This window comes from Poecile atricapillus, chromosome 1 (assembly GCF_030490865.1).
Source record: "Poecile atricapillus isolate bPoeAtr1 chromosome 1, bPoeAtr1.hap1, whole genome shotgun sequence".
NCBI classification, from domain to species: Eukaryota; Metazoa; Chordata; class Aves; order Passeriformes; family Paridae; genus Poecile; species Poecile atricapillus.
The window spans coordinates 73684600-73701197 of record NC_081249.1 but is presented as its reverse complement, the minus strand read 5'-3'; the positions used below and the strand labels follow the sequence as shown (position 1 = coordinate 73701197).

General features: G+C 37.0%; 1 protein-coding gene across 5 annotated transcripts in view; it reads left to right on the top strand.

Moving 5' to 3' along the window:
• Nucleotides 1-16598, top strand: part of ATM (ATM serine/threonine kinase) — a 55273-nt gene extending 38675 nt beyond the window's left edge. For 4 of the 5 annotated variants that reach the window (XM_058858527.1, XM_058858441.1, XM_058858616.1 and 1 more), the window contains 16 exons: nucleotides 526-645; nucleotides 2012-2229; nucleotides 2914-3121; nucleotides 3614-3727; nucleotides 4130-4288; nucleotides 5442-5580; nucleotides 5937-6019; nucleotides 7278-7418; nucleotides 8391-8507; nucleotides 9688-9837; nucleotides 10667-10832; nucleotides 12042-12128; nucleotides 12208-12322; nucleotides 13870-13933; nucleotides 14607-14743; nucleotides 14874-16598. In XM_058858527.1, coding sequence (XP_058714510.1) covers nucleotides 526-645; nucleotides 2012-2229; nucleotides 2914-3121; nucleotides 3614-3727; nucleotides 4130-4288; nucleotides 5442-5580; nucleotides 5937-6019; nucleotides 7278-7418; nucleotides 8391-8507; nucleotides 9688-9837; nucleotides 10667-10832; nucleotides 12042-12128; nucleotides 12208-12322; nucleotides 13870-13933; nucleotides 14607-14743; nucleotides 14874-15057 — 2202 coding nt within the window. In that variant the 3' untranslated portion in view covers nucleotides 15058-16598. The remainder of the gene's footprint in view (nucleotides 1-525; nucleotides 646-2011; nucleotides 2230-2913; nucleotides 3122-3613; nucleotides 3728-4129; nucleotides 4289-5441; nucleotides 5581-5936; nucleotides 6020-7277; nucleotides 7419-8390; nucleotides 8508-9687; nucleotides 9838-10666; nucleotides 10833-12041; nucleotides 12129-12207; nucleotides 12323-13869; nucleotides 13934-14606; nucleotides 14744-14873) is intronic. The other variant, XM_058858792.1, reaches the window with a different exon arrangement.

Sequence of the window (16598 nt, the reverse complement as noted above, 5' to 3'; positions counted from 1 at the left end):
ATTTATTCTGCTCTACAGCTAAAGCTGAACATCCAATCTGGAGAAAAGTTCTTTGGAAACCTGCTCCAAAATCTTCTCAAAACAGAAGTCTGTCTGAAGAATTTGATGACCACACATGGTTATTGTGGTTCCTGACTGTTACCTATGCAGTTCTCTGTTATCTCTAGTACTTCAGACTAAATGGAGATATTATAAAATACAATTCTGAAAACATGCTGTGAATTTTTAAAATTTTTATTACATTTTTTCATTGGTTTATTCTGCTTTTGAGTGTTCAAACTATCAGATATTTTAAAATGTGCACTCTCCTTTAACCTTACATAGAATGTGAATGTGATTTAAGGCCATTGACTACTGTAGATCTGGATGGAAAATGTATATGCATTATGTGGAATAGGCCTCAGTGACTGAATTCTATTCAGGGTTTGAAAGCTTTAGGAATTTCCTTCCTCATATGTAAAAGATGTTTTTGTTTCATGCCTCCCTCTCTAATTTTTTTTTTTCCCAAAACTTGCTTTCTCAAAGGTGGAGAATGATCCTCACCTGAAATTGATGTATACAGAGTGCCTGAGGCTCTGCGGAACATGGTTAGCAGAAACATGCTTGGAAAACCCTACAGTCATCATGCAGAAATACTTAGAAAAGGTGCATCCAGCCTTTGAATCATACAATCTTTGAGACAGTGCTGTGTTAAAATACAGTGTTAAAATGTCAAGTAGATTTTTCCGTGCAGTCTTTATTTTTATGTATTGAAAACATGGTTTCACATTGTATTGTGTAACACTGTAATCTTCTTAAATGTTCAGAATATGGTTTTGTAGAAATTGCAGTGAAATGTCTTTTATTGGCCTAGAAGTGCAGTGATTACAACTACTAGTCTAGTTTCCTTTTTCTGTTCCCTATCCCTACCTCTTCCTTCTCAGGACAAATTATGCATGCACCAGCTTTTTGGTACAGTCATTATGTTTCACAGAATCAGATTGGAAAACACCTCTGAGATCACTGAGTCCAGCCTGTGACCCAACACCACCAGATGATGGCACTGAGTGCCACATCCAGTCTTTCCTTAAACACCACCACGGATGGTGACTCCAGCACCTCCCTGGGCATCCCACTCCAGTGTCTGACTAACCTTTCTGTGAAGAAATTCTTCCTAATGTCCAACCTGAGCTTCCCCTGGTGCAGCTTAAGATTAAGGTTACGTCCTCTTGTCCTACCTCTTGTTATGTGAGAGAAGAGCTTGACCCCCCCCCACCTGGCTACAACCTCCTTTCAGGGAGCTGTAAACAGTGATAAGGTCACCCCTGAGATGCTGCAACGTCTTGTTCTAGTGTTTCAAAGTACTGTAATTTTTTTGTTTTAAACTGAGCCAGTAATAGAAATGTTTGTATTAATATTTGTCCACTCAGCATTTCTTTATTTTATGCTAATTTGTGAAACTCAACATAGCTGCCTTTCTCTGTTGCTATCTATATGCTTTCTTCACTCTGATGATTTGAATCCATGATTTTCATATATAATTTCCTTTACTTTTGGCACTTTCTGGACTGCCTTCCATTTTTTTCTCACCATCTTGTGATATAAAGCTGTAAGACTGTTTTAAAACTTTGTGCCTTGCTACTGTAAAAGATAGATAAGCATGGAATATTCCTGTATGGCTTTAATAGCCATACAGGATATGGCTATTAGTGTCAGGATAGTGTCATACAGGATAATCTTTTTTAACTATTTGCAGTGAAACGTTTCTCAAAGATTAAATTCACTTAGGAGAAAAATATTCAACCTGTTATATTTATTTTATATGCATATTTATTCCATCACAGGCAATACTCAATAATCTATTCAAGCAGATGACCCTGCCTGAGCAGAGAGGGAGTTGAACAAGATGAGCTCCCCATGTCCTTTCCAGCCTCAAGCATTCTGTTTTTTCTGTGATAATAGAGTTTCATCAAGTTGCGCAACACTATTAATCTGATTATTGATCTTACCATTATTGTAATTTCTCCCTTAGGCAGTGGAAGTTGTTGCAAGGCACAGTGGAGACAGCAGTGATGAGCTGAAGAAAGGAAAGATGAAGGCTTTCCTCTCCTTGGCTCGTTTTTCTGATAATCAGTACCAGCGAATTGAGAATTACATGAAATCCTCCGAGTTTGAAAATAAGCAGGCATTGCTGAAGAAGGCCAAGGAGGAGGTCGGTCTCATCAGGGAGCGTAGAGTTCAGCTCAACAGGTGTGCATTCAAATGGAGACTGAGTAACAACAGTGGGTCACCTCTCTACAGCTGCATTTTCTCTTCTCCACAAAGCAGTGGCCAGATCCATAGTGCTTGTTGTGAATGTTCTCAACTGTGCCTGGACATGGTGTAGGCATGTGATGGATAGTGTATAGGCTAAAACTAAGCCAAGGACACAGTATGGATGATCATGGCCTGGAATTCATGTTTATTCACTGGATCTATTCAGTTTATTTGACAAAAATGTTACATAGTATAAATAAATGAATTGGGATTTTTCTCTATTACACGTTTAGTGAGAGAGTAGAATTAAATTTAATACAGAATTCTTAAGGATATAGTAAGAGGAACTGCAAGTGAGCAAAAAAGGATAAACTGCTGCTGGAAACTGAAGTCTTTACACAAATATTTTGAATACTGCATATTCAGGTTTATACCAACATTGAGATTAAATTAAGAAGACAGAAAACAGGAAGTTTATTTAGAGCAGTGGGTCTGTGTGCACATACAGCAGGGGACTGGCTCCCACAATACAGTTTCTTATTTGTTTATTTTACTGTTCTTGTACATACAAAACAACTTAAAAAATGTTAAATTAGTAAGTGAGAAACCTAGGGAAGGCCTTGCTGTAAGTTCATTAAGAAATAATTCGTTGTTTAAACATGACATCTGTTCGTATAGATACACAGTGAAGGTTCAGCGAGAACTTGAGTTGGATGAAGGGGCAATGCAGGCCCTGACCGAGGATCGTAAACGCTTCTTGTGTAAAGCAGTAGAGAACTACATCAGCTGTTTGCTAAGTGGAGAAGAACATGATATGTGGATATTCCGGCTCTGCTCCCTGTGGCTTGAAAATTCTGGAGTTGATAGAGTCAATGAAATGATGAAGGTATACATTTGCACCATTTTCTTCCTTATGCTTTGACAAATAAATATCCATCTTTCTTCTCCTTCTCCTGTATTTCTAGAAGATGAATGATGTAGCTCCTTAACTTTTCCTGAAAACCTGCTTTTTTTCAGTTGTCACTGCTTATCAATTAGGTTTTTATCAGTAGTTCTCAATGCATTTTAATTTAACATTAATTAGCATTTTAATTTGATCATAAAAGTCTGTATGATTAAACATATGATTGTTTACTGTGGTCACCTTGTTCTTCACATATCTTGGAATCCACCAATCTTCAACATACTTAGGTACAATATTCTTGTTTATATTGTATATACTTTCAGGTGAAAAGCCATGAAAGGTAGAATAGAAAATAGTACTCCTATGAGAAGCCATGATGATAATGATGATGATGATGATGATGATGGTGATGATGATTACAGTTTCTGTTAGGTGTTCAGTAGAGCTCTCTAACTGAGTTTTTCTCTCCTACAGAAAAATGCACAGAAGATCCCTTCATACAAGTTCTTGCCTCTGATGTACCAGCTGGCTGCTCGGATGGGAACTAAGATGATGGGTGGTTTAGGATTTCACGAAGTTTTGAATAATGTAATTTTTGTTCTTCAGTTCTAAAGATATCTTGATTGGCTTGGTAGTGCCTGCTTCTAAATAATATCCACCTTCCTCTGAGCAGTTACAGCTGAACAAGTGATGTTGGTGATAGGGGTGTATTAAAAATGAGTGATGCCAAATCAGTATGGTGGGGGAAGAGGATTGGGGATTTTTGCATTTCTACCTAATTGATTTTCTTGTAGTATAAGAGCAGTCTTATGCAGCTATAGAAATACATTTTGAATGTTTTTTCAGTTTTGAAAGTACTGTCTAAGCATTACATTTTATTTTATTTTAGGAACCTTAGATGTTCAAAAGAAATAATAATGTGAATTAACTATTGTTTTTTTTTTCTTCTGTACCATTTTCAATAATGGGATCTTTTTCTTCTGTTCGCAGTTAATGTCTCGAATTTCACTGGATCATCCGCATCATACTTTGTTTATTATATTAGCTTTGGCTAATGCTAACAAAGATGAGCTCCTCACAAAACCAGATGCAATAAGAAGAAATAAGTTAATTAAAAATGCACCAAAAGAAATCTCCCAGCTTGATGTGGTGACTACAAGAACTTCTACTAATCACATTCAGTCTTTTAACTTTGTTAAAAGATGAAAAAAACCCAAAACATGTAAAGGGGTATTTTAGTATAGAGCTCATTAGCAGATTTTTGTTAAGAAGCAGTAGGAGGGAAACAGTACTTCTAATAATTAAAAGCCCCCTTTTGTGCATACATAGGTAATTATTATTGAAAAAAATCATTACAGGGTTAAACAAAATACAGTTAACATTTTGTGCCACAAATAGCCCTGATTATTGCAGACCCTTGTGATAAAAGTCCCTGATGTGTAATTCTGTAAAAGAAACTTTAGATGCAAGAAAGACTTGAGTGGCTTTATTGTTGCAAGTGCATACTGAATTGGGTATTTTTTCTGCTTTGAGTGGTAATGTGTTCCAACAATTTCCAAGCAATTTGCCTTGTGCAGAGTATCTTTTGGTCCTTGATGTGTTAAAAGCCATGCTGATAGGTAATACTTAACTGTGGTTTCATGTTAATGCTGTTTTTGCTTAATTTCTGTTTAACCTGTCTTTGGAATCATCCCACATCTGAAGTATTGCCCCTTCTTTCCCCCATCATTGTAGGCCTGACATGGCTGGTTGTCACTGTCCTCTTACCCAATACAGTTTTTCACCACGTTTTTATGTGGCTTTTTTTTTTGTCTTTCTCTCACATCTGTTGTTGTTTTGTGATCCCCCCATAATAGTGGGATTATGCTACACTAAGTCTGTCAGAGTCAGGCCGAGGAGGAATACATGGACAGGTTTCTGTCTTTTGCAAACGAGATTTTTTTCTTCTGCTGGGACGAAATAACAGAAGCAGGCAGATGGTGGAAGAATGTCTAAAAACCTGTCTGTCCTAATTTCTGAAGTATTTTTGCATGCTTTTTGCACTTTTCCTGGTCAGGTTTGTTCCCCCTCCATCCCCAGGAATATTTTACATTACTTATTATCTCAGATTTGACAGCACGGAATTTTTTTCTTATAATTATTTCAGGTCATGTCACAAAGGGCTGCCCATTGCTACAGTTTGCTCTGTTTTCATAGGACATATCTCAATTGTACTTAAATTGACTGCATGTTATGATGCATCTTTAATATTAAAATGTGTAGTTTACTAGATCTGATGTTTGTATTCCATTGGGTTTTTTAGGACAGAATGGAAGCTGCTAGCACTATAATGAATATTGTAAGGAAAAGAAGAGCTCCTATGGTTAGAGACATCGAGGCACTTTGTGATGCTTACATCACATTAGCAAATTTAGATTCTACTCCATGGAAATCTCAAAGAAGTAAGTCTTGGGAAAACTAGTTTTTGTTTTAATAACGAAGATAGGTTTTATTTTCTCAGATTAAAAAGTGTATTTTTAAATACTGATATTTAAAGAGGTACTAGCATTGTGTTCTATTTTTGACAGATGCAAAATATAGTCTGAATTAAAAGTCATAGTAATTACTTGCACTGTAGGGCTCAGATTCTTAGTATGAAACTCCAGAAATCACCAGTTGTCCTGTCGTCATCTTCATCAGCTCAATAAAAGTATGCAGTGAGGTTTTGGGTCTCAAAAGTAATGTAAGCTGGGTTTTGTCAATTCAGGTGTGTTTTTATAGCTCTGAATTTAAAAATATTATTCCCTCTTAATTACAGAAGGAATAAGTATTCCAGCTGACCAGCCAATTATTAAACTGAAGAACTTGGAGGATGTTCCTGTTCCTACCATGGAAATTAAGGTGACTGAAGTTGAAAAAATAAACACTATAATACTATCATCATAGAATCATAGAATCATCCTCAGGCTTTTGTAATGGCAGTCATCTCTTCATCCAATTTCCACAGCTTTTGCAGGTCCACCTGTGGTGATACTTTCACGTGGGAGGTGCAGGGTGAGATGGTTTCCTTAGAAGACCTTGATCCCAAATGTTATGTGTGCTGCATAGTTGTTTATTGTACAAAGACAGCTTTGCCACTGTTACCTCTGAGTAGTCTCTCATTATCAAAAGGTGGTATCATAGTGAACTACCTAACACAGGGGATTTGTGAATCTCCTATGTTATAGGTGCTAGCTCAGGGTTTCAGGGAGGCACTGAATGTCACAAAAGGTGTGAGAATCAATAGGTGTGCCTCTTCTGTTATTCCTGTGCTTTTACTATTCAGTAATGGGGAATAATCCAGTCCCATTGGCATAAGCAGTTGACTGGATGGATGCACACGCACTCGCCTTCTGATACCACACACTCCACCTGGGAAACTGCACAGTTTCAGGAGTTGCTTTTGGGCCAGCATCTGAATTTAAATGTTGCAAAGCCAGAATTCCTCATGGTGAAATCCCTCAGGCTACGTCTATGAAGCTGAATAAGTCAAGGGAATGCTTTAAGGTGTTTGACTTCAGAGGCCAGAAGTTGGTACCCATGTTTGTAGGGCTCCAGCTGTAGGGCCACAGACTCCTTTATGCAACTGGATTGTTCTTTCCTTTGCCTGTCTTCTCCTTCAGTACAGACTGACTGAAATGGCTGCAGGTCTGTGATGTAGCCTCTTGGAGCAGCGTTTCCTTAGAGGTGGCTGAGCAGGGCTGCTCTGGGGCATGAGGATGCAGGAGGTGGCTGAGGTACAGATCCTGTACCCTGCAGAAGGTTTGGGATTGTAGATTGGGTCCATTTGCAGCCTAGTCTAAGCCTAATGCTCCCCTGCCATATGCGAGCAGTTTCCTGGGACAGTGCTAGCTGGGACAGGCTACCATTGTGTCACAGCTTGTTTAGTGGAAGTCTGCAGCACCTCTGCCAATGAGGCAAACAAGGAGAAATAAAAAAAAATCCTTTGCTCAGCATATTTTCATAGCCTTCGTGGTATTATCCTTGTAGGTGATGGAGTGCTCATATTAGTATTTAGCATATAGTCTGCTAATGAGGTTTGCAAACAACTTACTACCGCTTTGTCTGTGTGAAATGGAGGTAATATTTACATTCATTTTAACTGTATTTTTAATTTCAGGTGGATCCCACAGGACAATATGAAAATTTGGTCACAATAAGTTCTTTCAAGCAAGAATTTCGTTTAGCGGGAGGCATGAATCTGCCTAAAATAATTGATTGTGTAGGATCAGATGGTAAAGAAAGGAGGCAGCTGGTTAAGGTGGGTTCTGTCATTTGTAATGGCGTATCAAAGACTTGGCATGCTGGAATTTTTTTTTAAGTTCTCCTGTCAGTTTTCTCATGTATCATTTCTGTATCATGAGCAGACTTTCCACACTTCACTGTCAGTTTTCTCAGTTGAGGGATGCTTTAATAAATGAAATCACAAAGCATTAATAATGAGTATAATATAAATAATAAGTAATTATATTAAATACGTTTGTCATTATTTTTCAGCAGTGCATGTAATTAATATCCAGTAGCGTACCTGACAACTACCAGATTTGCCTGGTCATGTCTTAGCTGGTGACATGAAGTGTACTGTAAATAAAAACCATCAACATACTGTGTTACAAACATCTCCTTTCTTCTTCCCCATATAAAAAAGTATTTGCAATTCAGAGATAATCAAAAGCATGCCCATAGAAGTAAAAATCTCTAAAAAAATTTTTTTCTCCTTAGACACAGCTGATTTCATTCTCTCTTTGAGTGCAAACTTTGGGCAGTCGCTGGGAGAATTCTGTTTTGCTGCTAAGTATGGGTTAGTTTTGAAAGCTTTAAAGAGAAGCATGAATCACTAGATCTGCATCCAGCAATCAGAACTGCAGTGCCAACTGATGGTGCTTCAACTGTGTGTTGGGTTGCTAAATAATGGTGAATGAAACACCTGTTTTTAAAAAGAGAACCATAAGACATGTAGGTTGATTGAAACCTGAATCAAATAACATCTGCCAAAAAAAAAAAGGGGAAAGGTGATAATTTAAGTTAGTGATGGTTCTGTTTAAGCAGCTGAACACTAATAGAAAACCAAATACAGAGAAAAAACAACTTCTAATTACATTTTATTGCAAGTGATTATTGTGGAAAAGTAACTTGTGTTTTGTGTGATTTTTTAAAATAATATTTTTACCTGCTGAGCAAGAAACGGATGCAGAGAAGAGTTTTTTAACTGCTTTTTCTGTTTATGCTGAAGGGGCGTGATGACCTGAGACAAGATGCTGTCATGCAACAAGTTTTCCAGATGTGCAATACATTGCTCCAGCAAAACACTGAAACACGAAAGAGGAAATTAAATATCCGAAGATACAAGGTAACCCTGAACATCTGTGGCAGCAGAGGAATAAAGCATAATTCCCCCTTCTCCTCTTTTTAAACCAAAAGCAATATAAAAGTATTTTTATTTATGTGCTATTAAAATAGTTACTGCACCGTAAGGTATGGAATAAACAATATATTTATTACAATTTAATTTCTTCAAATCATTAAAATAATTTTCTTGATGCCAAATATATATTTAAATACTCTTCAAAGATTTCCTTATATGAACTTCTAATTGAAAATAAATTAGGTAATACACTGTTATTAAATTGTAAGTTGCTAGTCATTAAACTTGACCATACAAGTTTGTTCATGAATTCTCATTAATCTGCCCAGTGATATACCTTAATTAATAATTAATTCTAGTCTTGCAGTATTCCTTACAATTTAATTCAGAAGTCCCATCTAGGGTCTTTCATGAAGAATTTGAACAGATTTTTTTTTTACTTTGGAATACGATTCCAAATCATACTGGAATTGGAATTGGAAATAAGAATTGCAATAAATTTGTATTTTGAATGCGGGAAATGTATTTAAACAGGAGCTTTTCCTTCCTCCTTCTCTTTTATGTACTTGGGATTATAATAATTGCTGTGAAGGTGACCTCTGGATAGGTACTTTTGAAGTATAAGCTCTTGTCTTTGACAAATGAGAAATGTGCACTCTGGAATCTCTAAAGGTCCTTATCTGAATTGCTAGCATGGTTTTAAGAATTCTCAGATGGAGTTAGTGTCCCATTTTTTCAATAATTTTCGAGAAAGTCTCGGGTTTCTATGCATGTAAAAATGAGTGACAGCAAGGAAAAATAGAATGGGTTGCATTAGGAGATAAAGAGACTTCCATAAGAAAAGAAAATTGAAGGAAACAGGAAGTTTACCCTGTTTTAATGATTGTCAGCACAGACATTAGGTTGTGCTGACATGTCTAGTGGAGGGTTCTCTGGGCCAGGAAAAAAATTGCAATTATTAAGTAGAAAAAATTTGAATGGATTTTTATATATGTGTATGTGTGTATTTAGAAGAGATACTGTGGTCAGCTGCGTGGTTTGGCCTCCTTTGTCTTTTTAAACAAACACAAATGTGCACCCATGCTCTGCAGGGTGTGTATTCATAGTTCAGTGTGTATAACCCTCCCCCAGGTATAACCTGCCCTCTGTTGTTTTGCTTTTCCAGGTGGTTCCCCTTTCCCAGAGAAGTGGAGTTCTGGAGTGGTGCTCAGGAACAACTCCCATCGGAGAGTTCCTTGTCAATGCCGAAGAAGGAGCTCACAAGAGATACAGGCCAAAGGATTACTCCAGTAATCAGTGTCATAAAATTATGCTGGTGAGTTCAAATAACTTTAAACCCCCACCTAAAAAAAGCTGATTCATAATATTTACTGGGGGTGGGGAGGGGAGTGAATTTACAGGGAACTGTGTACTATACTTTTGGTGTATCTAATAATGACTATGCCCAGTGGCATGGAGTGAATAAATACTTACAGACTTTCAGTTCAGTTCCACAGATCACCTCACCATAAGTTTACAAAATTGCAGACAAATATACCTGTTACTTTATATACCCATGATTGTGCAAGAGTCTATTTCCTTCCCAATTGCTTTAATAGTTACAGGATAAAAGAATATTTAATTTGGCTTTGCAGAGTTTTTTGCATGGGAATGAGTGAGAATGACTTTCTCACAGTGACATGAGGCCACCAGAGATATCAGAACAGAGTGCAAAGAAAGGAAGTGTCTCCCAACAAGATCCATTTACCTGCACATGCCTATAAAATACAGTCACTTGCTGTGTCAAGGAAATAGGAGTGGTTTTTCCCGTGGTTTTTAGCCCCTGAGTTGTGTATAAAAATAAAATTGTTCAGTAAGAAAGTGTCCTTTTCCCAAACCAGTTTGGGGAGGGGCTGCTTTAATTTGTTTCCTGTAGGGACCCTATTTGGAGTTCTCTCCCAGATTTGCCCTAAACCAAGACGGCAAGATAGTTAGGTACATTAATAATTAATAATTGCTGCAAAAAAAGGACAATAATTCTTAGCACAGGAAAAGAAAGAAGTGAGAACAGCATTTGATAGAGGGGAGGTGGATAGAAAAAAGGAAGAGGTAATTTCTTTCTGAGGCAGTTAGTCATGAGCAGAACATTTCTTATGTGTTTAAAGGATGCCCAAAAGAAACATTCTGAAGAGAAATACAGAATCTTCATGGAAGTCTGTGAGCATTTTCAACCTGTGTTCCGGTATTTTTGCATGGAGAAATTCCTGGACCCAGCTGTGTGGTTTGAAAAACGATTGGCATACACTCGCAGCGTGGCTACATCTTCTATAGGTATTGAATTATTTAGTGGCTTTTTAGGTTACACAACCAAAGAGTTGATACAATTTCAGACATACTGGTTGTCCTGTTTTTGTCACATGTTAGAAAAGGCATAGTAGGGGGCAAAAGAGGTCAGCAAGAACATCAGCATTATTTTTGTAATTAAGATTTATGATTTGTTCCTCCACACCCCCATTTTTGCTTCAGAAGGAAGACTGAAATTCTGTGTTTCTTTGTTTATATAGTGGTTTGTTTTCTTAGATTCTGGTAGTTTGGGTTTTTTTTTTACCTGACTTTAGTTCTCTTGTTTTGGTTTAACATTTATTCATTTCACATATAACCTCTGATGCTTTAGGTGAATTGAAAAGCTTGGTCTTCTAATGCCTTAGTACTGGCATTATTATCCATGGCTGAAATGGTTATTTAAGCTCTGGGATATTTCATTTTATTTTCCTGTTATAATAAAGAAAAAGAAGTACTTAAATGTAAATACTGTGGATTTTTTTTTGCTGACTCAGTTGTGTACTGAGTCTCTGGAAGACATTTGTTTGTAGATTGTATATGTTGCAGTAGATCCCATTTTAGAAGGTAACATGTTTGCTCACTCCTTTTTACTGAAAAAAAAAAGTAAATCTGCAGTTTAGTACAATTCAGATGAAAGATTTCTGTAGGAAATACTACTGCTGTCCATGTCCATCAGCTAATAAAAAACAGTAACAGGTTTAAATTACATTAAGGGAAATGTAGTCTGGAGTTTTTCTACATTTAAGGACAGTAAAACATTGAAATAGACTTACATGAAAGATCTTATAATTTGGATCACTGGAGATTTCTAAAACTGACTTAGACAAAAGTTGTTTTGTTGGGGGGTTATTAATGATAAAACCTGATTTTATTATGCATTGCTTTTAATTGTTTTTAAAGCTGCAATATTATTTGATAAACTTTGATCCACAGCTAGAAATGGGGAAGAAATCTGTGGAGTAGATAAAACAATGCACATCTGTATGAGAGTAACCTTTTTGCAATTCCATTCAGTCAACATTTTCTTTTTGGATTTGTGGAATGGCATTTACTCTTTCCTCGGGCAATATCTATATATAGGGGAAGAAATAGTCTCACTTTCAATTTTTTTCCACCTGTTACAGTTACACCAATAATATTTTTTAGGCTTTCTGTGGTTTTTATGACATAGTTTCAGCACTTACATTTTTGTTTCAGTTGGCTACATTCTTGGACTTGGAGACAGACATGTTCAGAATATCTTGATAGATGAACAAACGGCAGAACTGGTGCATATAGATCTGGGTAAGGAGGACAGCAAGAGAACCTTAATTCTTCTTTACTTTAACTTTTTTTAAAATACTTTTATTATCCTTTCATTTAGGGGTTGCTTTTGAGCAAGGCAAAATCCTTCCCACACCAGAGACTGTTCCATTTAGGTTAACCAGGGACATTGTGGATGGAATGGGTATCACCGGTGTGGAGGGGGTCTTCAGAAGGTGAGTGCTCCTGTATTGCACAGGGATGAGGAGGCAGCAGAGTACTTCCAGCATTTTTATTGTTACATATTAAATAGTTCTGGTGCTTGAGAGGGGACTCAGATTTCTGCTGGTAACACCCAAACCTAAATGCTGACCTTTAACTCCTGTGCTCATATTTATATAACCAGCTGCAAGTTCATTGTTGCTCAGTGTTTCATATTGTTCACTTACTAATGAGTTATTGTCACCCTCTTGTGGAATTCAGGGAGGGCTCAGTGGTTCCAAAAGCTCCACAGCTAACTGTTGATTCAGAATGGGTTTTTTCCCTTCAGAACTGTAATTCTTTCAGAACTATACTATATATTTGGAGCTGTTAAATGTCTTTAAACCAATTTGTTTTGACTTGTAATTTCTATTTAGTTTTATGTAAGTAGTTTGGAGTATTTTTCTGCTTTTGGATCATCTGTCTTATATTACTTTGCAAGTGCAAAATATAAATCCCATAATAGATCTGAACTGCAAAACAGAAGAATCCCAAATAAGTTGAGTTTCTGCCAACCTCTATCCTTCTGTGAAGGACCCAAGGGATTTCTAAAAAGCAGGACCTTTCTCTCTTTCCAGACTTTGAAGAGGTTCATGAAGTAATACTTGCAACTCCCAAATTTCATGTCTTTACAAAAGTACATAGTGTAGGTGTTGTCTTTCTAAGGCAGCAATTAGGGTTAATGAGTAGTTCCTGGTACACCTTTGTCCTGTGAAGGAGCAGTCACTGCCACTTGTTGTCTAAAGATGATGCTGTCAAACTCACAGTTCAGTTTTACTTCTGAAACCATGATACAGAAAAACATAAATTGTTGGGCTCCAGCTGAAGTAAATAAGAATATCAAAGGCACTGTTGCAGATGCTGTTTCTGCCTCATCCAGCCTGATTTGTACTTACCAGTACAGGTGTAAGTGGTAAGCAGGTCCTTGGCTGTGAGTGTATTCAGTTAATTGGGGTGTGTGTGTGTTCTCATCCTGAGGGAGACAGAATGCCCAATCCCCCTTTCACAGGAGTACCTGTCCTGTAGGATAGCTTGGCATTCCTTCCAGGAGCTTAGTTTGCTTAGCTTGATGTATCAAAAGTCATTGAGATTTCAGAACTTGCTTATAGTCTGGCTACTGGATCTGCTGAATCATGTCATGGAAAACAACCCTACTAAGATTCTTCAATGTGTTCCAGAGCACCCCTGGCATATTGTCTCATCCAGCCAAGCAATTCTGCCGTCGTGGCACAGCCTAACAGGCAGTGTTAACTCACTGGTTAATTCTGCATATCAGAATATTTCAGACAGTGAAACAGATCATCCCTTTCCACAGAGAAATAATAATCAGTGAACTACACAGTCTTCTCTTGGTTTTACATGTCTAAATTTATCTTTTTTTTTTTTCCCCAAGTGAAAACATCAGAGGTTATTCCTATGTTAGAAATTAAACTTTAAGTAGAGTACAAATATCCATTATTTAAATTACAAAAATACCATTTCATTTTACCAAGTACCTAAAATACTGTAAAAACCTTTCTAGATGCTGTGAGAAAACAATGGCTGTTATGAGGAATTCTCAAGAAGCCTTACTGACTATTGTAGAGGTAAGGATTTTTTCATTCTTTTGGACAGTAACCTGACAGAATGTCTTTAGTTCCTTGTTTTTGTCTTTGTATGCATCACTGCACCAAATACTCATTCAGGGTTTTTTGTACTGAAATAGAACATAGTGGTATGGGTTGGATTTATTAATTCATGTAATCTTTGATAAAGTTATGACCAGTTATAACCCATTTACTATGGGAACTGTTTCCTTCAGGCAGTTCTCCCTCTTCAATATCTACATGCCTCTAGCCATAGTTCAACATTCCCAGCCGGAGTAATACTGATTGAATTAAATCCTCTCTGCATAAGTCGCAAAGAAGAGAATGAAACTGATTTTTGAAAGCCGGTTATACGGTGCATTAAGAACTAATGATTTTCTTTAGTGCCTAGCAGTGTATTAAAAAATTACCTATTCACTGCTGAGGTGGGACTGATGGTAGAACTTTGTGAGGTATGAACAACACAAATACCTGCAAGTGATCAGAGGCAGCTTTGTTGTTGGATCATTTACTAAGCAATTTAGCCCAATTCTATTGATTAAAAAAAAATAAAAGAAAATCAAAATTAAACACTCACCCTCCTAATATTGTGTGAGCATTTCCAACAATGCTAGGGCACTGAACTAGCTGTAATTAACAGTTGAAATTATAAAGAAGTTTATTTACTGTGTAGGTGCTGCTCTATGATCCTCTTTTCGACTGGACCATGAACCCCTTGAAAGCTTTATATTTGCAGCAGAGGCCAGAGGATGAGGCTGACATGAGCTCTACACTTGGTACTGATCCACAAGAACCTAAAAGAAAAGCCAGGTGCAATATGTTTTTCTTACCCTCCTCCTGCTGCACTGTTGCCTTGCTTTACTGTTTTCTCACTGGATGTTGTTCATGATGTTCAGAATTCATACCAAGAACACTCGTTTTTATTTTTTTATTCTGCCAGCAGTGATGACCAGAGTTTTAACAAGGTGGCTGAGCGTGTTCTGATGAGACTGCAGGAGAAGCTGAAAGGTGTTGAGGAGGGAACAGTGCTCAGTGTGGGAGGCCAGGTGAACCTGCTCATACAACAGGCCATGGACCCTAAAAATCTGAGCCGTCTCTTTCCTGGATGGAAACCCTGGGTGTGACTTGGAAGGATCCAGCATGCTTTTAGAAGAAATCTGTTTGTTTGCACTGAGTGTTTTAACATTTCAAACTGGTATTTCACAAAATTTTTATCAGGATGCCTTATAGATATTAGCATTTGGTGGATGGTTTGGGTTTTTTTTTATCAATAACCTGTCACTGAAAAACATTTTTTGTTCTGCTTAGGTTCATCCTGCAGTCTAAAACCACCAAGCACTGCTTTGATGTTCCTTGTGACCTACAAGGACTTTGATTGGGCAGACTCGATGTGTTGTGTTCTTAAAACATGAGATTCATCACTGTTGTGTATCTGCTAAAATCCTGGGCTCTTGTATCTGATAGTGGTAACATGACTGTGTGGAATGGGTGATCCAAAATCCAAGACTCATGATGTAACCAGCTAAACTACATTTCCAAAAGGGGGGGTTATACTTCAATTCCACAGTGAAAGAAAACACCAGAGAACCTGATGTGTAATGAATCAAGGGGTTTTTGGGGTTGGGTTAATGGGGTTAGTTAAATAGACACTTCTGTATATAGATGACAACTTTAGGTCAAGTATAATATGGCTGCTTTTTTTTCCTATTGTAAATTAAATTATGCTGGTACTTTATTTTTATATCACTCTAATAGTATAAAACAATAAAAAATATTTAGCTTTTGCTGCACTGACTTACTTGGCAATATTGACTATACAATGAAATCGTATGAATGAAATTGGCAATGTATTGACTATACAATGAAACTCAGCATACTAGAAATGCCTGTAAAGCAAACAGTCACTGTATCTGCAATGAACACCTCTCAGAAACATTGAAGTTGTATTCCAAGCACAAAAATCTCATTCTGAGTGCACGTGGTTTTACAGAAGACATTGCTCCTTCTTAAGAGTAAGAAATTGGGTAGTCAGTGAATATGGACAACCAGAGAATCCAAATAATGGTCAAACTTGTATAGTTAATAAATCTTCCCAAATCATCTTTATATTTAAAATATGAATAAAGGTTGGCAAACCCTTACATTGTCTTAGTTTACATTTCATGCATTTTTTACAGCAGTGTAAATGAAGAGCTCCTGTTCCAATCAACATTTAATGGGTTTTTTTTATATGGTGTTCCCACAACATTTATGCTGTGTCTTTATTTTATAAGATATTGTCTGCATGGCAAAATGAGTCTTTCGTAGTATGTTTTCATGCAGCTGACATAAATTTCTGTTAATCCTTGCAATCAAAAGCTCATCCTTGCTTTTTTTGAGGGGAGAAAATGTTGTCGGGGGTACAGTGATTTGTTTGTTCTCTGAAAATTAAAGTAACTGACAGAGCACATGCTTTTTATGTGAAATTTAAAGGACACTTAGGAAAGGGAGAAATGACCTATCAAGCAGTGGCAAAAAGTCTTCAAAGTATTTTTCTTCACCACAGACTGTCCTGGAGTGATCTGCAATGTTATTGTATTCCATATCTATCTGCACTGAAAAATTGTTACTGTCTCTTATTCATCATTGTAGTATTTTTGTGCATTATATCCTCAGTAAAGAAAGG